The sequence below is a fragment of the Schistocerca cancellata genome, chromosome 5 (genome assembly GCF_023864275.1).
Source record: "Schistocerca cancellata isolate TAMUIC-IGC-003103 chromosome 5, iqSchCanc2.1, whole genome shotgun sequence".
Lineage (NCBI taxonomy): Eukaryota > Metazoa > Arthropoda > Insecta > Orthoptera > Acrididae > Schistocerca > Schistocerca cancellata.
The window spans coordinates 136,785,090-136,809,483 of NC_064630.1; the positions used below are offsets into that span (position 1 = coordinate 136,785,090).

At 38.1% G+C, this 24,394-nt stretch overlaps 1 protein-coding gene across 1 annotated transcript in view; it reads left to right on the forward strand.

The window, feature by feature from the left end:
- The window catches only part of LOC126188011 (BTB/POZ domain-containing protein KCTD3), a 245,802-nt gene that overhangs the window by 89,676 nt on the left and 131,732 nt on the right, over positions 1 to 24,394 (forward strand). Inside the window, exon 7 of the mRNA XM_049929427.1 lies at positions 8,355 to 8,471. Coding sequence (XP_049785384.1) covers positions 8,355 to 8,471 — 117 coding nt within the window. The remainder of the gene's footprint in view (positions 1 to 8,354; positions 8,472 to 24,394) is intronic.

Consider the following 24,394-nt stretch of genomic DNA (forward strand, 5'->3'; position numbering starts at 1 on the left):
TGTGGTTCTTTCATGCAGTGTTGCTTGTCTGTTAGCACTGACATCTCTAAGCGAACACCACGGCTCTCGACCGTTAGGTGAAGGCTGATGGCCACTGCATTGTCTGTGGTGGAAGGTAACGCCTGAAATTTGGTATTCTCAGCACATTCTTGACACTGGAGATTTCAGAAAATTGAATTCCCTAATGATTTCCAAAGTGGAATATCCCATGCATCTAGCTCTGACAACCATTCCGGTTCCAAGTGTATTAATTTATGTCATTCAGCTGTAACAGCATTGGACACCTTTTCACATGAATCACCTAAGTACAAATGACAGCTCTGCCAGTGGATTGCCATTTTATACCTCATTTATGAGATACTACCACCATCTGCAATCTCATGACGTTGCCTCAGAGTACTCAGACATGATCATTAACAATTTGAAGTAATATAACACTATTTACCCCCCAAGAAGTTTTACATTTGTGTAAATGTAAATTAAAAGTTTTTTTATTTCTTTGTGCACAGTGGCACCTTTCCTGCGAAGCACGAGTGTTGTGCCATAAGTGTATCTGTCCAAAGTAGGTGACCGTAATAGGTGCACATCCAGTGTACTGTCATGCTTGTGTTGTTGACAGGGGTGAGAGAAAGAAGAGAGTTTCAATTCTTGTGCTGGCATATAGTTTGCTTCTTTCGAATAACACCAAGGGGTCTACCAAGGTAAAAGTTCGTGTCTGATGGATCGATAACCTTTAACAGTGTGTCAGCACTGCTCAGTTTCTAGGCTGGAACTAGCATGTGCCATCACGCCTCATGTGAATTCAGCACTACAGATTATGTTTCTGTTCAGTAAAACAAGAATACATAGGGTACTTAGTTTTGTTCTAGATCATCTTGCAGAAGTCAAATTTGTGTACGTAGTTTCTCCAGGCTCGCAGTCTCAGCTTTGCAGCAACTTGTGTAAGTATAATGGATTTGATAAAAAAAAAGTTTGTCAAAATCATGACTAACTAGACTGCTAAGAATAAAAACTTGAAATTTGGAGACACTGTAGATCTTATATTGTAGGCATCATTGAAGAAGGGATTTTTTGAAATATCAGTCCTGAAGGGGTGAAACGGGATGAATGAGTGTTGTTTTAAGTCACTATTAAGGCAATTTTGAAACTAGACCTACAAGAATTGGCACTTGGTTTCTCAATTAGAAATGAAGAAATAAGTGCCAGAATGAGGTTTTCACTATGCAGCGGAGTGTGCACTGATATGAAACTTCCTGACGGATTAAAACTGTGTGTTGAACCGAGACTCAAACTCTGGACCTTTGCCTTTCGCAGGCAAGTGCTCTACCAAATGAGCTACCCAAGCATGACTCATGACCTGTCCTCAGAGCTTCAGTTCTGCCAGTACCTCATATCCTACCTTCCAAACTTAACTTCACAGAAGCTCTTCTGCGAACCTGGTAGAGCACTTCCTACGAAAGGCAAAGGTCCCGAGTTCGAGTCTTAATCGAGCGCAGTTTTAATCTGTCAGGAAGTTTCATATCAGTGCACACACCACTGCAGAGCGAAAACCTCATTCTGGAAACATCCCCCAGGCTGTGGCTAAGCCATGTCTCTGCAATATCCTTTATTTCAGGGGTGCTAGTTCTGCCAGATTCGCAGAAGAGTTTCTGTGAAGTTTGGAAGGTAGGAGATGAGGTACTGGCAGAATTGAAGCTGGGAGAACGGGTCGTGAGTCATGCTTGGTAGCTCAGTTGGTAGAGCACTTTTCCGCGAAAGGCAAAGGTCCTGAGTTCAAGTCTTGGTATGGCACTCAGTTTTAATCTGTCAGGAAGTTTCAAGAAATAAGTGTTTCAACATTTTTGAAAGTTTAACCCTGAGGGTGGGGGGTAAAATAGTGTGTAAAAGCTCTTTTTTTGAAAATATATCATTATTAAAAAACTACTAAAGTATTTTTAAAGCTACGTCTATGAACATTGGTATTTAACTTCTTGGTTACAAATTAAAAAAAAAAAACACCATGTTTCAGTGTTTTTGGAAATTGGACACCTAAGGGGTGAAATAAGGGATGAGATTTTTTATGAAAATATTTTATCATGATACCATTTTTAAAGCTTCTCAGTTAGAAAAAAAAAATGTTTCACTGTTTTTGGAAATTCAACCCGTAAGGGGTTGAAATAGGGTCAGGCTGATTCACTGACTCATCATCGCCCAGCCCAAACTATTACTGATAGAAACTTGAAGTTTGGAGAGGGTGTGAATCTTGTACTGTAGGCATTGTTTAAAAAAGGGATTGTCCAAAATTCCACTCCTAATTAAGTGAAGTAGGGTATGAAAGGCTTATAGAAAGTACATCACTATCAAGGCGATTTTGAAACTAGAGCCACGAAAACTGATATTTGGTTTCTGTGTCAGAAAATAAAAAATGTGTGTTTCAGCATTCCTGGAAATTCAGCCACTAAGGGGGTAAAATAGTGGGTGAAAGATTTTTTTGAAAATAAATAATTACTAAAGAACTACTAAAGTATTTTTAAGGGTACCTCTATGACAATTGGTATTTGCTTTCTTGGTTAGAAATTAAAAAAAAAAATGTTTTTCAGTGTTTGTGGAAATTCAACCCCTAAAGGTGTGCAGTAGGAATGGAATGTCTTAAGAAAATATTTTGTTACATTAAAAAATTTTGAAGCTTAATTTATGAAAATTGGTATTTCACTTCTCAGTTAGTTGTAAAGAAGTATTTGGTAGGGGATGGAAGTTGCTATGGAAATATCTCCACAAGAAAACAGAAGGCATGACTAACAAAAACTTTGGACTCCAGCTACCAGAATTTCTTGGTCAGAAGTACATTCAAAGAAGAACTTGTTTATATGGCCTAGTGCAATTTGTGAACAACATAAAAAATTGCTTAAATAAAAACAACAAAATCTCTGATGACCATACACTCTACTTGAGCAAAGCAGCAGGTGCTAAGCTGGTCGTAATATAAGTAGGGTTTACACAAAATTTCTGTCTCCTAACATATCTTTCCAGTCTCTCTCCCACCTGAATTTCAGTACTAAACTTGATAACCTTGGTTCAAAGTCAGTACGGCTTTAACCTTTTAGCCTCTTAATGTGAACCACTAATACTTATCATTTAAATTTATGCTAAATATTAAACACATGTTGATAATTCTCACTTAGTATCTCTGGTTCTTCATAATGATCGATAACTTTAAAATTATATTTTAGTATTCCTGTTTATAACAGGTCAAGGATCTTGACCTCAGTGGTTGTGTTGATACTTGTCAAACCAAAATGATAGTTTAATGCTACCTTTTCTCATTTTTTATGTTTAATACTTGGATTTTATTCCAACACAACAGTTTTGATACAGTCTAAAATGCATTGTGTCTGTTCCATTCTCCAAGTTTTGAGGTATAAATTATCAAAAGGTAATGACTTTTCAAAAATATGTTAATTTTGAAGCTAACCATTTTGTTAGATTATGTGTCAGATGGAACCTTTAATAGTTTGAATGGCATTTTCTCTCCCTCTTTTTTTTTTTTTTTTCCTTTTTTTTTTTTAAACACCAAACAAAGGATTTTGTCATTGTCAAAGTGAATCGGGTATTATCCACTGTTAAATAGCTTCTACACCTTTATTTTCTGAATTAATCTGCGATTATATAAACTGAACATTATAAAAATTATATAAGTGTAAATATTTAAGATAGTATTTAAGTGTGAAGTAGATGCGCATTCTGAGACTATGCATTGATGTCAGCTGTTTGCGACACATGAAAATTTGTACTGGATTTGCAACCACATGTACTACTTACTGTGAGCAGTCACCTTAATGATTTCAGCTATTGGAGCACTCTTCTGGAACCAATCCAAACTTCCTTATGTCACATAGTCACAACCCTTATGCTTGCACAATTTGCGATTCCCACACTGTGAGACAACTATTATATCATTATTTTAGCTCATTGAGGCAGGGATACATCATTGATGGTTACAATGTCTGTGTTTATACAGTGTCTCTATCTTTACAGTACAATGTCACACTGTCACTGTGATTACAGCTCTGGTAAACATTACGAAATAGATTCGCACTCTGCAACTATGAATTAACATCAGCTTTTTGTGACACACACATTGTGTGATATGGAAGTTTGTTCAGTTCTGGAGACATTCTTGGATTGCCAAATTGGTTAAAAGTACTGCTCGTGATAAGCGAGAACAATGGGTTCGAGCTGGTCTGACACGAATTTTCGTGTGCCATAAACAGCTGACGTCAGTGCATAGTCGCAGAATGCGAATCTATTTTGTAATGTTTCCCTCAGTTGTAACTGGCAGTGACAATGACCGTTCCTTCAGACATGCATGCTTGTCTGAAGGACATTGTATTGTCAAGATACAGACACTGGGTTAACACAGACATTGTAACCATTAATGAAGTTCCACAATATATATCTTTATTTGTGGGTTTTATTTGCCAATACTTGTATGTACTACAAAGTTCGATTGTAGCACCCAGTACATGACTACCAGTATTTTATTATCTGATTCACAGCCTAATTCAGTGCTTTATTATCTGACACACTGTCTAAAATGTTATAAGTTTCATATGCCCACACTCCAGGCGGCACTGCAGAAAGGTTTGGAATTCAACTCAGGACATAGGTGCAAAGCCTGGTGATTAGGTATTGTATGCCACAACTCCTCTCCCCTTGTGGGTCAGATACTGGTGGGGGAAATTTATTTCGCCATCAGGACTTGCACTGCCTACCTCTGAGTCGAGTGGCGTTGCCCAAGTGTGTGATGTCAACCTCCACTTGGTAGTGGATTAACATTAACTTTCCTAATCCTAATCCTAATATTACCATATTTAATGTCTGAGCCATGACTGTTGATACTGGATCTGCTGCCGCCTGTACTGAATGTCAATGTTTTGCTGCCTCTAACTCCCAGCATTAACTTGATATTCACACTGTCTACATTGCTAAATGTGTAGTGCAGTTTCAATGGTTTTGCGATGTTTTCTTTTTAGACTTTCTGTATTTTTATTCCCTGTGATGATGACTTAAGGCACCATAGAAACCTTTTAAAAAATGACAATCTTATTTTCTTACATATTATTAAATGCAAAAATCATTCAAAATCTGTAGATTACATAGCAAACAGTGTGGAGGTTCATGGCAAAACTTAGGGAGAGAAGAAAATTAACAAATGGATCAGAAAAGGAATTGGAACAAAAAAACATTATGACTGCAGTTGAAACAAAATGGAGGTCGGCAGGACAGATAGTCAGCCTATTGGGTAGTGGATCTCTTAAGAGAATGCTTTGCTGGAATCAAAGTGGAAAGAACTGATCTAAATGACAACATAATGTAAAGTAGGTGGATGATATTAGACAAAATGAAAAGTAGCATGGGTGTCTGGGGAGGTGATGACCATAGTGCACAAAGAAGGTTAGAGCAGTGGATGACAAATGGCCATTGTGATGATGGTGATACCAATAAGCTTCTCTTTTGTTAAATAATTTACATTCCTAAGTATAAAAAGTAATTTAAAATTTTGAAGATACCTCAAGTAATATCAGCTAAACACCGATCAACATATTCCTTCCTTCTAGTTTTAAATGCGGATGCTGATGCAACCCCTTTCAAGGTTGTATTAGAAAGAGGCACACTGATGGATGGTTGTGAGTACTTCCCTCTGTCTTGTCAAGAAAGAAGAGATATGATAAGATCTGTGTTTTTTAAAAAGAAGAAGAAGAAGAAGAAGAAGAAGAAGAAGAAGAAGAATTTCACTTGCAACACGAATGAGTCAGTGGAGACCTCGCGGTACAATCAGCCTGATACCTGACACCAATAAACTGCAATAGCAAACATACAAAAACTAAAAATCTGAGGACATTCAGCAAAATATTTTAGCCAGCTATGTAAAAGTAAAAGAGCCTTAAATAATTGTAATATCTTTCTGTCTTTTAGAGTTTGAGGGAGTTTTGAATGTTTACAACACATTTCTAATTATGACTGAGCTTTAGAAATAGATAATTTACTGTATTGTCAAGTACTTAATAGCTGTAATTAAAGTGCAGCTACGTACAGAGCTCCAGTGTCGGCGGTAATTATTGTGTGACAGTGATACTTGGTCGATATTCTAATGTGTTATTGTGGAACTGATTTGCACTGGAAAAAACTAGTTCCAATCTTGGTCACCAAGTGCAAATCTGGTGATGTGGATGCTAGACATACATATAGAAATATTACCGTATGTAATGGATTAGAAATGTGTTGTGGGCATAAAAGTCAAACAAGTGAGAAAGGCATAATGTTGATCTTATTATTAATTGCTTCTTGTTCAATACAAACACTGGAAACGTCAATGAGATGGTGTACAGTGCCAGATTTGCACCTGGTGGCCAAAATTGGAATTAAGTTTTTCCAATGTAAATCAGTTCTGCAGTAACACATTAGCATATCTGTGAAGTTTCACTGCCATTACAACCGACGCTGGACCTCCGTGAGTAGCTCCATAGTAATTATAACCTCTCAGAACATAGTAAATATGAAGATTTGAAAAACACGAGCTTTCATGTGTAGACAGAGATGGAAAAGACACAATGTCTTGCAATTGAAATTTGCCAAAATTTTAACAGGAATAAAGAGTAAAAGTCATTGAAATCATTCAAGTGATTGATATGCCACTCTTCAGAAATAACTAGAAAAAATGGTGATTTGTCGTACAGCTTTGCATAAGGAAACCACTAAAAGGTCTGTGTTCCTAGCTAATAGTGGTGTCACTTGGTCTCCAGGATTTCAAGTGGAGACAGTTAAATGATTGTCAATTTTTTTTCTGGAAAAAATATTTGTAATTGTTTCAGCTTTTCCACCACTTATGGCTGCAATCTGAGAACAGCTGAAGGCACAGTAGTTGCTCAATACCAGTAAGAGTGTCCATCAACATATATAAAAATGGGACTTCGATGTCATATCAGATGGATCCTTTTGTCTCTGCTGCCATCATCTGCTTCAGATCCGTGCACATCATTTATTGATGCTCTCATCAGCTCATTGAATTTGTTTCCCTGTGATACACACGTAATAAATGAGCCGCACACAGATGGAGGACTCAGTACTCCCTTCTGGATTTTTGTACATCTCACAGCTGTTTTAATGAGATCTGGTTGTGGAACATATTTCAGTAAAATATATTGCTGCTAATGGCCACTGTGCAGGGTATTCCCATTTTAAAATTCGGGAGGAAAACTTGAACCATTATAAAAATGAGAGAATTTTCTAGAGTTATAAATTTTATTACAGAATTTTCCAAAAATGGGACATAATCAGCAGGAGCTAATGATTGGAGCTGGATGGGAATGCTATAAATGTGTTGAATGAAATAGGTTTGATGATTGAAGAACATTTTTACGAAATTTGCAGAAGTAGAGACATAAACATTGATATTTTGCAGGATGAGCTAATGCAGAAATAGGAAAGACCTCATTAAAATTATAGAAATATCTAGTGAGAGATAGAGATTGAAGCACATATTAGCAAAAGTTTGTGCAGGTAAAATAAAAAGAAATGTAAGACTCTGTTATAGTGTAGCCTGAAGGAGGACGTAAAATAAGATATGTGTTATATAGAATAGCTGAGTCTGTTGTAGTATATTTTGATGCTTGTGATGTAGATGGTATTATATCATTAAAAATACAGAGTTCAGTTTTACTATGAAGAAAGCATTACTTAAGAATAAGGTCTTTTGGCCAAAATCTCATTTTTTAGCAGTCTTTTTGTTGTGCCTGTCTGCGACCCAACATCTTCAGTATAGTTTAGATGATGTACACAACAACTTTAACTGGAAAATTAATCAATTATTCAAGACGAACAAACCTTCAAAAGTGTAGAGTGAGTCAATGTGGGCAAGGAGAAAGGAAAGTGGTTGTTAGAAACTGAATTAATAATTAATTTTTTCAAACTGTTCTAAACTACTTTTGCTTGCTTGGTCTACATTTAACAAAGAAAAATTAGCAGTTTGTGTATAGCTCAACAGTGTCAGGATCGTTTGGCTCTCAGTTCATATCTCAAGTTCAGCCACAAAGAATCTCAAGTTCTGTGTTGCCGTATTAAAAAAGTTAGGTCCCAAGTAATTAGATACAATCAAATGTTAGTATCAGATCCTGTCACTTGAGATTGCATTTCAAATAACTGAAAGCTGATTAGACATGTAACTGATGATGTCACATTTCAAATAAAGTATTCATTGATGATGTAGTGTGGGGCAATAAACGGCGTGAAACATTAGTGTGTGGCATTCAGTTTCATCATGTTTTTATATATTTTTTATTTCCATGCATAGTTACTAATGTGAACATGTTTTACAGATATGCAGAAATTTCCATTGCGAATGAAGGATAATGATTTACTAGTAACAGAGCTGTATCACGATCCATCAAATGATCCGATTACAGCTATATCTGTTTACCTCACCCCAAAAACAAGTAAGTACAATATTTCTCTATTATATTGAATAAACGTGTATATAAACTTTGTTCAAATAAAATTTGTTATGGCGGTGTCAGTTCATGCTTGTTCCCTTCCTTCCTTTCTTCGTTTCTTTCCATTCCATCACCCCAGTTTTCTCAACTCTTCCCTAAAAAGAATAAGAAAAAGAGAAATAGAAGATTTTGCACTTGGTATATTGAGTTAGTATTCTGTTATCATTATAAGTTTTGCATTGTGTTATGTGTTCACAAACAACTTTTGCTAAACAGTACAAAGCAACCATTAAGATGACTTCCATTCAAACTCTAAAAATAAGAGTATTACAAATACTATACTAATTATGATAAATAAAAAACTCCACATTTATGGATTGCAAGAACTGTAGATATTGATATACAAGGTCTGTTCAAAAAATTCCGTAACATTGTCCACATAATTTTTCTATGCTTACCTTTTAGTTATTGTACATGGTCTCCTTCGAAATACTCTGTTCCACAATTGATACACTGCTCCCAAGGCCCTTTCCACTTCTGGAAGGAGCCTTGATATGCTGCTTGCTGGATCATGCGAAGGGCCATCTGAGAATTTTCTTTTACCTCACCTATCGTTGCAAATCTTTGTTCTTCCAATGGGGTTTTCAACTTTGAAAATAAAAAAAAAGTTCACAGGGCCAGGTCTGGAGAGCACAGAGGATTAGACAGCACAATGATTTCATTTTTGTGCAATAGTCAGGCAACAACAGGGATGAATGTGAGGGGTGCGTTATCATGATGCAAGTGCCATGAATTGTCTCGCCACATTTCAGGCCATTAACTTCTCACAGGCATCACAATGCTTCCCAATGGTACAATCGAATAACGGTTTGTCCGTGTGGCACAGATTCATGATGAACTAATCCTTCAGTGTTAAAGAAAACTATCAGCATGACTTCGACATTTGACCTGACCTGATGAGCTTGTTTTAGTCTTGGAGAACATTTCCCAACCCTTTGTGAAGACTGAACCTTGGTCTCAATATTGTAACTGTAGACCAACATCTCATCACCAGTTGTTGTTGTTGTTGTTGTTGTTGTTGTGGTCTTCAGTCCTGAGACTGGTTTGATGCAGCTCTCCATGCTACTCTCTCCTGTGCAAGCTGCTTCATCTCCCAGTACGTACTGCAGCCTACATCCTTCTGAATCTGCTTAGTGTATTCATCTCTTGTTCGCCCTCGACGATTTTTACCCTCCACGCTGCCCTCCAATACTGAATTGGTGATCCCTTAATGCCTCAGAACATGTCCTACCAACCGATACCTTCTTCTAGTCAAGTTGTGCCACAAACCTCTCTTCTCCCCAATCCTATTCAATACTTCCTCATCAGTTATGTGATTTACCCATCTAATCTTCAGCATTCTCCTGTAGCACCACATTTCGAAAGCTTCTATTCTCTTCTTGTCTAAACTATTTATCGTCCACGTTTCACTTCCATACATGGCTACATTCCATACAAATACTTTCAGAAACGACTTCCTGACACTTAGATCTAGCAAGAAAATCAGGAAACACAGCACTGCCAGGAGATAAAACTGACATGCAGGTCAGCTCTATTGAATGTGCGGGAAAGTCAACATTCAGGAGGTACAAAAAGTTTTCTTTCACCTCTTGGACTTGTCTGTGCTGAATGTGCATGTTCTTTACCAAATGGACACTGGTGAAAAACCACAGCTACTAGACATACACTTGGAGCTCATGAGACAATTTCTTGAAAAGTACAGCATTCCCAGAAAGTCTGCAAAGGGAGGAAGACCAACATTGCACGAGACACTGCTGCGTCTCACACAGTGACACTTTGAGTGCATCACAAGGGTCCAGGACCCAAAGAAAGTGCCAAGTATGCAGTCATATGACACAAAAAAAGAAAAGACACTATTTTTGTGTGTGTAAAGCGCAATATCTATTTATGTGTAAATCCGTGTTTTTAAGAGTACCACACGTTGAAAAATTTTAAAGTAATTTTACACTTCCTTGTAATACTTATCAAGTAATTATATTGTAATAGGATAGACAAAAAATCTACTCACCAAGTGGCGACTGGACACACGCAAAAAAGAAGGAGGTTATAATTAGGCAAGCTTTTGGAGCCAGTGGCTCCTTCAGGCGGAAGGGTTGAAGAGTTATGAAGAGGGGTGAAGGAAGAGGACTGGAGAGGTCGAGGAAAAGGGTAGATTCTGGAAAAGTCACCCAGAACGTTGGGTCAGAGGAGACTTGCCGGACAGGATGAGATTCCTTCTCATCCTGTCCGGCAATTATTCCTTCACCCCTCTTCCTTCCCCTTCAATCCTTCTGCCTGAAGAAGGGACCACTGGCTCCGAAAGCTTGCCTAATTATAATCTTCTTTTATGTGTGTGTTCTGCAGCCACTTGGTGAGTAGATTTTTTATCTATCCAATTACGTTATATTGTCAGACGTTGATTGTTTTCATTGCTATCAAGTAATTAAATACAATACAATGAATTGATGAGCAAATTGCAAGCCAATGGCTTGTTTTATTTCAAAAACCTGTGTAAATCAACACTCTCAAAATAACTCAGTTGAGACGAGGAACCAAGTGCATAAAAACTTAGTCTTCAAAAGGTTAAAGAACAGAGGAAATTATGTAGGAAACCAACAGAGTGAAAAGTAACAACTTGGATGCATATAAGAAATATATAAAATAAAAGTGCACTGCAAAATCAAAATTGCAGTTCTCATAAAGTCACTGAGTGCACTGGTGCTGGTTTCAAAGGGTGACAACTATAAACAAAAGTATTCTACTATCCACACATTTTCTCCTCTGTTTTTGGGGATATTAATGATGAGAGCATAGGTAGCAAACCTCATCCGCAATGTTGGTGCTGCAAAAAGCAGGAACAAGATCCTAGCTCTTTTTCCTTTTTGTCATCATAAGTGTATCTCTAGATCTGGAGATTTCTTCTCTTATCTTATTGGGATGCAGTTCTCCTGTGCATTTAAAATTTTGTGTGCTGCCTGAAGCAGATGGGCACAGTATCCACATGAGTTATGTGATACCAATTATTGATCTAGAACTAAACAAAAAGATTCTGAAATTACACCTGGAGTACATAATTGTGCAGAAGTGAATAAAACATGGGAAAACCAAGAGGGCTGGGGGGGAGAGAAAGAAAACACATCTATATTGTCAGATGATCAACCTGGTGCAGGGAAATCTAGTCCCAGTTGTAGGTAGCCTATGTAACCATAATCTACTCATTTAAAATTTTGTGTGCTGCCTGAAGCAGATGGGCACAGTATCCACATGAGTTATGTATACCAATTATTGATCTAGAACTAAACAAAAAGATTCTGAAATTACACCTGGAGTACATAATTGTGCAGAAGTGAATACCGTATTTACTCGAGTCTAAGCCGCACTCGAATCTAAGCCGCACCTGAGAAATGAGACTCGAAATCTAGGAAAAAAAAATTTCTCGAATCTAAGCCGCACCTGAAATTTGAGACTCGAAATTCAAGGGGAGAGAAAAGTTTTAGGCAGCATCTCCAAATCGAAACAAAGTTGGTCCACTGTAATATGAGACAATTTAGGTCGAATGAATGACGATACAGCTACAGTAGTTTGGTTTGAGTTGTAAGCTTAGCAGTTAAGCTTTACCAGGTAGTCGTTGCTATGCGTCAGGCGCTCCGTCCGTATTTATACGGGTACCCTTCCTTTTTCACATGCTTCGTCTGGTTTGAATTGATTGCTTATTTTTCTTTGATCTGATAAGCGCAGTTTTCTTTGTTATAGGTGTTTACGTCACTATACGCTGAAAATGCATTACTGTACTGTGTCATGCATTGTTTGTTGTACTCTGATACTGCGTGTTTACGGCCTGTTGCCGATCGCTGCATGGGTTGCTTTTGTGCGCGCTACCGCCGCTTACAAAAAAAAAGAGAGAGAGGAATCGTCTCATTAGCGAAACAATGGCAAGAGACTGCTACTTGTTGTTACTTACACTGCTGCTTTCTTTGATAATGATCAACAAGAACCAAATAATAGACTGCGTATGATAGATGATGTTCTGAACGAGAGTGTAGCGAAAATTTTTCTCCGTTTGAAAAACTATGCAGGCGCCTCTTTCTCTTTAGTACATTACATTCTGCACAGAAATTAGAGTCATCTTAGATTTAAAAATCTAGTCAATTGCCTCGCTTCATTTCTGACTATCACTGTTTAGCATAAGAATAATACGAATATAAACATGACTTGATATGTATATTCTTCCGCGTTTGCTGTTGTCTCACTCTAGTTTTGTGGTTTATTACGCAGACAGGATTTAAATGAGATAGCAGCAAACACGAAACAATATATGGCAAAATGTTTATATTCATATTATTCTTATGGTGACGAGAATGCTGCATGTGATTCACAATTTATAGTTCCTATTAGCAACAATCTCTTCTCACAGATAGGAAAAAATTCAGAACGTAGAGTAGGCCATATTGACAAACATCCTAAACATTCTTGCCAGTCGGGTTTTCGTAGTACATTGAAATGCTGCTACATTCGAAGATGAACAATACGGAATTTGTATTTACTTCGTTGGATAATGTATGAAAATGCAGTGGTCGAAACTCGGCGCGGAGAAAAAAAGCTTGTCTTCCACCTTTTTTTTTAATTTATTTACTGACGCAGAGGTTTTGGCGCCAGTATTTATCTTTGTGCCTACAAAGCATGCCTGTGTAGCGCTACATATATTCAACGGCAGAACTAAGTTGTGGCGGCACCCACCGACATTTATAAGAACTTCCGCTTGCTTTGCACTCGATTCTAAGCCGCTGGCGGTTTTTTGGATTACAAAAACCGGAAAAAAAGTGCGGCTTAGATTCGAGTAAATACGGTAAAACATGGGAAAACCAAGAGGGCTGGGGGAGAGAGAAATAAAACACATCTATATTGTCAGATGACCAACCTGGTGCAGGGAAATCTAGTCCCAGTTGTAGGTAGCGTATGTAACCATAATCTACTCATTTAAAATTTTGTGTGCTGCCTGAAGCAGATGGGCACAGTATCCACATGAGTTATGTGATACCAATTATTGATCTAGAACTAAACAAAAAGATTCTGAAATTACACATGGAGTACATAATTGTGCAGAAGTGAGTAAAACATGGGAAAACCAAGAGGGCTGGGGGAGAGAGAAAGAAAACACATCTACATTGTCAGATGACCAACCTGGTGCAGGGAAATCTAGTCCCAGTTGTCGGTAGCATATGTAACCATAATCTACTCATTTAAAATTTTGTGTGCTGCTTGAAGCAGATGGGCACAATATCCACATGAGTTATGTGATACCAATTATTGATCTAGAACTAAACAAAAAGATTCTGAAATTACACCTGGAGTACATAATTGTGCAGAAGTGAATAAAACATGGGAAAACCAAGAGGGCTGGGGGAGAGAGAAAGAAAACACATCTATATTGTCAGATGACCAACCTGGTGCAGGGAAATCTAGTCCCAGTTGTCGGTAGCCTATGTAACCATAATCTACTCATTAAGAGGTATAACCTTATGTTAAAGGTTTCTAAAACAAATATTAGAGTTAGAAACTGTGTATATGTCTCGAGCCAGTGTAATTCACTGCGCACAAATACTGAAATTACACTCATGCTCATAAAGAAAGGATAATGCTGATACATGGTGAAACAACACTCTGGTGGGCGGTTTTTGGGTTTAAATCACCTCGGGGTATGACTATGCGGTGCATTTGACGTGCGGTCGTCGCACGGTGGCACTGGCAGCAGTCCACATATGCAGAGGTGTGTTGGTGCATGTAAGAGTATGGTGCAGCAAGTAAGTGTGCAGACGTTTTCAGACATGCTGATGGTGACTGTGTGTTGAAAATGGCTCAAAGAACACATATTGATGACGTTTGAGGGGTAGAATACTAGGAGGACTGGAGGCTGGTCAAACACAGCAGGTCATAGCACGGGCTCTCCATGTGCCACAAAGTATGATTTCAAGATTATGGCAACGATTCCAGCAGACAGGAAACGATTCTAGGCACTACATTACGGGATGTCCACAGTGTACAGCACCACAAGAAGACCGATGCCTCACCGTCAGTGCACGCAGATGGCCATGGAGTACTGCAGGTAGCCTTGCTTGGGACCTTACCACAGCCACTCAGATGACTAAACAGACATGGTTTATTTGCCCAGAGACCTGCAAGGTGCATTCCACTGACCCCTGGTCACAGGAGAGTCCGTAAAGCCTGGTGTCAAGGACACAGTACATAGTCATTGGAACAGTGATCCCAGGTTATGTTCACTGATGAGCCCAGGTATAGTCTGAACAGTGATTCTCACCAGGTTTTAATCTGGCATGAACCAGGAACCGGATACCAACCCCTTAATGTCCTTGAAAGGGCCCTGTATGGAGGTCGTGGTTTGATGGTTTGTGGTGGGATTATGATTGGCGCACGTACACCCCTGCGTGTCTTTGACAGAGGAACTGTAACAGGTCAGGTGTATCGGGACGTCATTTTGCACCAGTATGTCCGCCTTTTCAGGGGTGCAGTGGGTCCCACCTTCCTCCTGATGCATAACGCACGGCCCCACCGAGCTGCCATCGTGGAGGAGCCTTGAAACAGAAGATATTAGGCGAATGGAGTGGCCTGCCTGTTCTCCAGATCTAAACCCCATCGAGCATGTCTGGGATGCTCTCGGTCGACATATCGCTGCACATCTTCAAACCCCTAGGACACTTCAGGAGCTCTGACAGGCACTGGTGCAAGAAAGGGAGGCTATACCCCAGCATCTGCTCAACCACCTGATCCAGAGTATGCCAACCCATTGTGCGGCCTTTGTATGTGTGCATGGTGATCATATCCCATATTGATGTCGGGGTACATGCGCAGGAAACTGGCGTTTTGTAGCACATGTGTTTTGAGGTGGTTTTCTCAACTTATCACCAAGACCGTGGACTTGCAGATTTGTGTGTTGTGTATTCCCTATGTGTCTATGCTATTAGCGCCAGTTTTTTGTAGTGCCATGTTGTGTGGCACCATATTCTGCAATTATCCATAATTTATGAGAATGAGTGTATATTCATACACTATTTGAGAATGATAGCAGTTAGGACTTGCAACAAACTTTATACGTATTTTCAAACCTCTATGAAACATTTTCTCGCTGATACCACCACCTCCTCCACCACCCCACCTAACCTCAAAAAGGGCGGGGGGAGAAGATGACATGAGAAAAGTTTGTTGCTTACTATATTTTGCCTGTTTGATGGTCTTTTTCTCCCTGATACTCCTCCACCCCAAAAACTGTGGCATCTGCCATGATGTTTTGATTTATTACTTATTTACTACTAACTCTATTCACATTTTGCAGACATTACACAAATATACCACTGAATGTACCTTCAAAATTATATCATTGTATAACACAATTCAGAAGACATAATGTCATAAGCATTGAGATGCGTGAAAGACTTGCAGTTACTTAATTGGAGTGCAAATTTTTCAGACTGTAATCATCCAATGTTCGATAACGAGAGCACGTATTGACTCTCAACATACAGATACACATCTGTAAAGTAACCAGGAGTTTAAGCTGTTTTATATGTTGGAGTTCGACTCTCTACAGAATTGAAGGGTTACTGTTGTAATTCTATTGGAGACCACTAAAGATTATATTTACAAGAAAGTACTGGAGGAAGAGGCACTAGAAAGGATAGACAAGGGAACAAATACATGGAGAAAACCGTTCCTGAAAGGGAGACAGGTTAGTGGAACATGTGCTAATTGGCCCAGGGGAGGGAAGGGGAAAAAAAGTTGGGGCAGATAAATTATAGAAGATTATCTGTAATGGAAACTCTTAACAGATTAAAACTGTGTGCAGGACCAGATCTTGAACCTGGAATTTCACATATTGTGGACAACGCTGTTATCAACTGAGATTTCCCTCACAGCAGATATGAGTACCTATCCTGCTTTCCAAATTTCACAGAAGTTCTGCTGCACATCTTGTGGGAGCAGCACTCCTGTAAGAAAAAGTTGTGTAACAAAGGAATAGAGGATTGTTTTCAGAATGAATCTTATACCCTTCAGCAGAGTGTGCACTGTTATGACTCTTCCTGGCAGATTAAAGCTGTGAGTTGAATGGAGATTTGAACCCAGAAAGAATCCCCTAGCCTGTGGCTAAGCCATTTCTCTGCTGTGTTCTTTTTTCCAGGAAAACTAGTCCCACACAATATGCAAGAAAACTTCTGTGGAGTCGGAACAGCAGGACAGCTGTACTGGCGGAAGTAAAATTTTGAAGGCAAGTCATAAGTCATGTCTGGATAGATCAGTTGGTAAGAACACTGTCAGCAAGAGGCAAGGTTCTTTTAATGCACCAGGAAATTTCATAATGCTTTGCTCTGTAGCAAAAGATTCAATCTGGAAGATATCCAAGATGGTTGAGTATAGTAATATCATGGTGGTGATTCTTCTGGAATGCTTGGAAAACCTGGAATTCTCAGGGAATTGCATTTTACCTGGAAAAATCAGGAAATCTTAGGGGTTTCTGTAATTCTAAAATCTCAGGCAATTCTATGTTTTTAACGTGACTTTGGAATTTAATTTTATTGAGTTTTATAAATCTTAAATTTCAAAACAAGTAATATTTAAAAGTGTTTTAATTATAAGAAATTACATATGCTTAAGAGAAAAGCTGTTACTGTGAGATGCTCATCTCCCCTCAACATTATCTTATCAGGTACTACTTATGACACCATGGTGCTCCCCATACATGGAATTCTCAGGGATTTTTTTTCCACCCTGAGTATGCATAGATGAAAAGATTGTCACTTGGTAAGAAGGTACAGAGGACAGCAGCAAACTGGTTGAAGGATATTGGCTGTTTAAATGGAGAGGGGTGTCTGTACTGTTTATTAACCTATATTAGTATATTGCGTGACGACAGACTTGTACATTTTCAGTCATTAATCTTTGTTTTATATCCTGACTCAATTTACAGTTTGAATCTCTCTCTCTCTCTGTGTGTGTGTGTGTGTGTGTGTGTGGGCGCGCGTGCGCGCGTGTGTCTGTCTGTAAGTCACTTGGTTTTTAAAGATGAGTTCAGGTCAACATCCATAACTGTTTGAATTGTGTTTACCACACTTGTATTGTTAAGCTCCTGAATAGTCCATCAGAACAATCGTTGGCCACTTGAAATCATATAATAATAATAATAATAATAATAGTAATAATAAACAATGATGTTCATTGCTACATAAAAGACATGTGATGGGCAATGGCTGGATCACAAATAATACAACCAAATGTATTGCATGGTTTTTGGTGTCAATACTGATAAAATTCTCTCGAGCTTCCAGCCTTGTCAAGTGTTTTAAAAACAGCTCAGGGATTTTAAACTGCTGGACATGGCTGGAAGTCCGGTAGAATTTTATAAACCAAATATATTGTTTAAAACTTCATTGTAGATTAAAAGGGAATTGAGCTGGTACTCAATAACATGAATCTTTAAATTTCAGTGAACTTTCTGCTGTAGAAAGTAGATGTCCATTTTCAGTGTAATTATTTTTGTACTGAACTACAACTAAGTACCTCTGCTTGCAGTGTTTGTTGAACTTTCACCTTGTTTCAGATATTTTAGAAATGATGCACTAACTTGTTACTGTTGTTTGTGGGCATTGCATTGAGTGTACAGTATTTTGAAGGCACACTGGAAAATTGTCTTCAGGCAGTGGAGAGCAAAAATACAACTTTAAAATAGTCATGTGGTGCAGTGGGTGTCAGCTTCGTCCCCTGATAACTAAGTATCTCATTTAGAAGATGACAGACATAGGCTGAACTGTAGACTGTTGATTTTGAGGCACTATGTAATTGCCTTATTGTTCCTCTTGTAGTGTTCCTCTAGTCGAGTCATCAGGAGATACTTGCTGGAAAGTTTTGAGAAAATTATTTTATTTTATCACTCTAGGTTTTTTCGTGATGCTTGCCACAAAAAACGTGATGGAACACTGAAAAACCACAAGTGAAAGTGAAAAAAAATCACTTTTTTGTCAGTTTTTGGCACCTATATCCAAAAATAGGCACTTATTTTTGAAATCCACCCGATATAAAGATAAAAAAGATTAAATTTCGTAAAAGTTACTTCACTATGATTTTTTTTTGTTGGACAAATAGTGTGGGCATTAATGTGAAGTGAAAATTCAAGTCTTTGTCAAGCACAATCACCCATAAATGCAAAACTGATGCGTGTTCATGACAGAATCCAATTTAATATTAGGAAATATGTTGAGTGTACACTGCACCTAATATGTATAGTCTGCTAGGTGTCTGCTGTATGCTATTTTCAGATTTTTAAAAAAATCTGTTATAAAATATTTTATCTAAAAATGTCTATGGGTGGGTGTTTTTTGTGGGGAGCTAATAACTTTATTAATACCAAACTTACAGCATTTACTCTCTCAAAACGTCAAATGGACAGCTCCAAAAATTCCAACACCTCATGTTGATAGTATCTGTTTTTGTTGGGAAATATAGTAATGAAGAGTCATTACACTTCATGGAATGATACATACTATGCCACTCACTGCATGAAAAGTATTGTTTCCATCAATTGTCTGAACATTTAAATCAGCATTGTCGAACACCAATTGAGAAAATGTGGATAACCATGATTTTTAGCACTTGTAAAAGTACTGCTTCTGTGTAAGATGAACAAAATTTTAGGTATGATAACACTTAAGTTAGTCTCCATGAACCGTGCTTTTTGTACAGAAATGCTGCCAAATCAATCTGGACTGATGAAAGAGATGATGTTGCCTCACAGCTGCTATTATATTATGTGCAAGTGCTGTAGATTTATTTTTACTTATTATCATGGTCTTCAAGTTTTTTTAATGTAGTATCACTGTATCTGTGAATACACAAAGAGTTTCAGGAATGACTACCTCACTTATGTGAAGTGATCATGTTGTTTCATATACCCAGCACTGTGTGTCTTCAACAATTTATAGCAGTTGCTGTCTCAATAATGCACCATGTTTCTTCTTGTTGAGACAGCAACATCCTTATATATTAGCTATCAGGTAAAATTCATGTTACATTGAATATTACAACATGCTGTTTGTTGTTTGCAGTAACTGTTATAATTATATCACTTATAATTATATCGCTTCCATATTTCTTGAGGAAATGAAATTTTATTTTATTGTCAGGATGAGAATCGCCTTTGATCTGGTCCATTAACTCATCCAGCGAAAAACTCATCCATTTGGCCCATTCTTCTTCATTGTATTCGAGAAGAGGATAAACATCTTGCTTTGCTATTTCAATCTCAACTAGTAAATTGAATGTGTGATTTTTCTCAGATTGTTTGGATGATAGTAAAGTTTTCTCATATACAAATTATGGATAGTGACCATCACCGGTTATGGCCAACAAGTCGCTAACTTTAAGTTGTGTTCTGTTATGGCTTGTCCAAAGTTGTCACCATTCTCTTCAACGTGTTTTGGAACAATTTGTTCATCCTTTGGAACTCTAACCCAACATTTTGATCAATGTTGTTCTTTTTTTGTTCCTCTGTAAATTCAGGCAGTATAAAATGTCCACACCAGAAGCTTTGAGTTTTGAAACGGAAAGGTACATCACAAGAATCTATTGTTGATTGTGGTCAACCTGCTCAGCCCTTTTGAGAAGGGCAACAAAAAAACATTTTAGATGAATATGTTTATTGTTCTTCCTCTTCTTGCTTGACTCTTTCTCCATTCCCACTTCCCCACTGTGTTCACTATTTTCATTCCGTTGTGCAGCACTTCACAACAACTAAAACACACATTCACAGACATAATGAAATCATTACAGATTATAAGGCCTCTTGAACAAAACCAAACTGCACCCGTTGATGGCCAAGCAGGTGGCAAGGCAGGGACATGGGAAATCCCCAACATTTAAGAATGAATGATGCAGTGAAATGGGAGAAGTCTTCCCAAGGATGATAGAAGATAAAAGTCTTGCATTCTTTGACTGCTTGCTGTGCCTGAACTACTTATCTGGCAAAAAAGTCATAGGTTTCTGTAAATTTAAGGCACCCTATTTTTGTACCGCACTGTTTACATAATAACAACTTACGTTTTGAAGTATAAACCAAAAACGGACAAGAATGTTGGTTTTTCTTTTTCCTTGCCTTTTCTTTGGACTGGGATATATACCTAGATGTCGTCGTTTGTGCTTGCAACACAAAAACTCGTACAGGGACGGGATTATCGCCTTATGAGGTCGTGTATGGACATAAAATGCCATCTCCATTCGACGTAATTCAAGCAAAATTAGGGGAAATCTGAGAAAATGTCATGGTATTTGCTAGAACGCTAAGTGATGACCGAGCGAGGTGGCGCAGTGGTTAGCACACTGGACTCGCATTCGGGAGGACGACGGTTCAATCCCGTCTCCGGCCATCCTGATTTAGGTTTTCCGTGATTTCCCTAAATCGCTTCAGGCAAATGCCGGGATGGTTCCTTAGAAAGGGCACGGCCGACTTCCTTCCCCATCCTTACCTCACCCGAGCTTGTGCTCCGTCTCTAAAGACCTCGTTGTCGACGGGACGTTAAACACAGCCACTTTTTTTTATGGAAAACCTCAAATTCCCCTTCTGTACGCCAATAATGTAGAGGAATAAAATAAAAATAAATAAATACTCTCCCTAAACTTTCTGGCAGTGTTGACTTAGAGTACCAGACGAGTAGACTATTTGTAGTCAGTATGATTTCAACAAAGCCAATACTAGATCCCATACGTTTGTGAGATGGTATCTGATGTTCTGATTGTTTAAATTAGCAGCTGCATGAATGATCTGATAACTCTGTCCCAAAGAGAGATGCTTGATGAGAATCTTTCTGTTTTTGAAGTCTATTCTTTATTCAGAAAATGATAGCAACCAATGGTTTTCTTGCAGAATGAATTCTCACTCTGCAGATAGCAGATTAAGCTTTATGCTGGACAGTGACGCAAACCCGGGATCTTGCTATTACATAGACAAGTGCTCTACCGAATGAGCTATCGAAGCCCATGAAACGCATAGCTCCCAAATTCAAGCCTCAGTTCGCACACAGTTTTATCTGCCAGGAGGCTTCAGATCAATGCACACATTGCTGCAGAGTGAAAATTCATTCTGGAAACAATATCTCAGTGTGGCTAGCCATTTCCCCAGAATATCCTTTCATCCAAGAGTGTTAGTCCTGGAAGGTATGCAGGAGAACTTCTCTGAAGCTTGGAAGGTAGGAAATGAGGTGTTGGCAAAGGTTAAGCTATGGAGCAGGTCATGAATCATGGTTGGATAGCTCAGTCGCTACAGCACTTTCCTGAGAAAGGCTGAGAAAGGCAAAGGCCTCAGTTTCGAGTCCTGGTCTGGTACACATTTTTAATGTACCAAGAAGTTTCACCAATTTTCTTGGTTTCTCTGAGTGATGATTCCTGTATCTGTATTTAGATATTGCATGTTTGACAACTGTAGAATTATCAAATCTCCTAAGCAAGTGATATTTGATGTTCCTATTATTTAAATTAGCTCTGTGTGGGTGATCTGATAACTTTATCCCAAAGTGGGATGGAGAGACTAAGATTCTCCTTAACACAAACATGTAGGATAAATACCCATGTGAAAGCCTGAAAAGTGCTTTTAATGTTGTACTTTTTGAACCTTTTTTGGTTTGAATGAAACACTGTGTTGTTTCACAATAATGTATTGAAGTACATGCTGAGCGATTTCTCATAAATATTCAGGATCTGAGGTGATTCAAGCTCCATCTAAAATTGTGTTCAGTACCATGTGATGTTCCTTTGACTAGTTATTGTGGTATTGAGTAATGCTGTAAAATTTCTTGGAAATTATAATTTCCTATTATTCACTTGCTGATCTTGTTATTTCTGTACACTTGCCAGTATCTCTCTAATGGACTTCATTTCTTGAAGTACTACTGTTATTGCTGGAAGTTAAGAGTACAGTCCAATATCCATATTCTCAAAATAAATATGATGATTCTCAGAAACAAGGTGTCATATATTGTATTCTCATTTGCAGTGTCTTTGGGTAACAAGGTTTGCTCGTTATTCAGAACATCACAAATTATCAATACTATATCCGAAAACTGTCTGCTCATGTTAGCAAATTCCAATTCAGTATCAAGATAACAGTTTTTCTATTGTCCCTGTGATGTCATTGGGATTGTCACGGCTGTTCTCCTTCCATGCCTCATATCATATCTCCCAGGCAGGACCTGACGACATGGAATAGAACACTTCTGAACATCAGGCTGTACCTATTCATTAGTTGAATGAACTTTTGAGGGTGATGATCCTCATTATTTGTTGGTTCAGTAGATTCCTGTGCAACACATCACTTCACCAAAGTGATTTGTTACACTACAATTCCTCCCATTAGGTGAATGATATCATAACAGTTGAGAGAAATGTAAGTAAGGTATGAACATTTGAAGTTCGAAACTAATTTAAACCTTCTTCACTAAAAATGTCAGCAGCTTGTTTCTATTTGATGCACGATCACAACTGTAACTGCATCATACTTGTTATAAATATACTCATTCTTGTTTGTTTCATGAAAAACACTGCACAATGAATTATAAACCATTAATCTTAGAATGTATTTAAGCTAACATCACTCTTAAGTCCCTTTGCACCACTAGTAGGTCATCATTCTCTTACTATGAATATCAATCCTTGGATAGCAAATATTTATCACTAATACAGATCATTTAACAATTTCACCACATCTGTTTATTTTATAAGTGTGGACATTTTGTTACTAGGACCTGTAGTCTGATAGCCCTTTCAATCTAACTGTTCACATTTCATTTAACTAACTATATTTATTGAAAAACTCAGGCTTTACTAGCCTTATTCATCACCCCATTGGAACTCACTGCATGTGTTCTACACCTCTGGAAAGCCTGCAAATACAGGTTTTGATAATGGAGATGAGAGGGGTTCAGTGATGAGGCTATTCCATGTGGAAAAGAGCGAGGATAGCCAAGGTATTCCAGGTGGAAGGGGGGGGGGGGGGGGGGAGAGAAACAGTATTAGAACCTAAGAAATAAAGAAGGTAGACCTCAAAGTTTGATAGCCATCTCACCCCCCACCCCACATGTTCCACCCTGGGAGAGTCTTCACTGATGGGGTGGAGAATGAAGATCTGTGCCATTTCCATACCATGACCTCCTTTGGCTTCCAAAAAGTGGTTCTAACTCCTGCTATTTTATACCTGCTGGAGAGAGTAGCAACATGACACAGTAATCACCTCTCCATCACTAAACCCAACAGTCAAATTAAACCAGTTCCATGGACTAAGGTTTCCGTAAAAACTTTTCCTGTAAATCCCAACCATGTCACTTAACACCTCTCATAAAAACTATAGATATTCCACAAATACAATTTTAGCGAGCTAAATACCCACTCCCATTTAGGAAGAGTATATAAAACTCTACAAAACTTACAAAGCTATAATGGCTTGTTGTCCTATGTAAGTTGTTACAGGAAACATTACATCCATTGTTATGAAGCTGGTTTCCTCATCAGATACTCATCATATGCATTAGAGCATATAGAAGTAAGTAATGCTTTAGGTATATATGAGACTACTACCAAATTAGAGAAGTTACATGCTTTTAACAATAAATAACCCTTTGTTGCCAGATAGTCTATAATCAATTATTTGTTGCCTCAATCGTGAAAAAAAGCATACAGAACTCAAGACACTTGCGTCTTTATTATTCCACCTTTAAATCAGTGTATGGAAAAGATGAACAAACTCAGGTATGTTCATCTGCTTTCCTGCTGTGGAGGAACCTCAAAACTAATTATGCCTACGTCTGTAGTAACTCTCAATGTACACTTCTTTCTCCAGA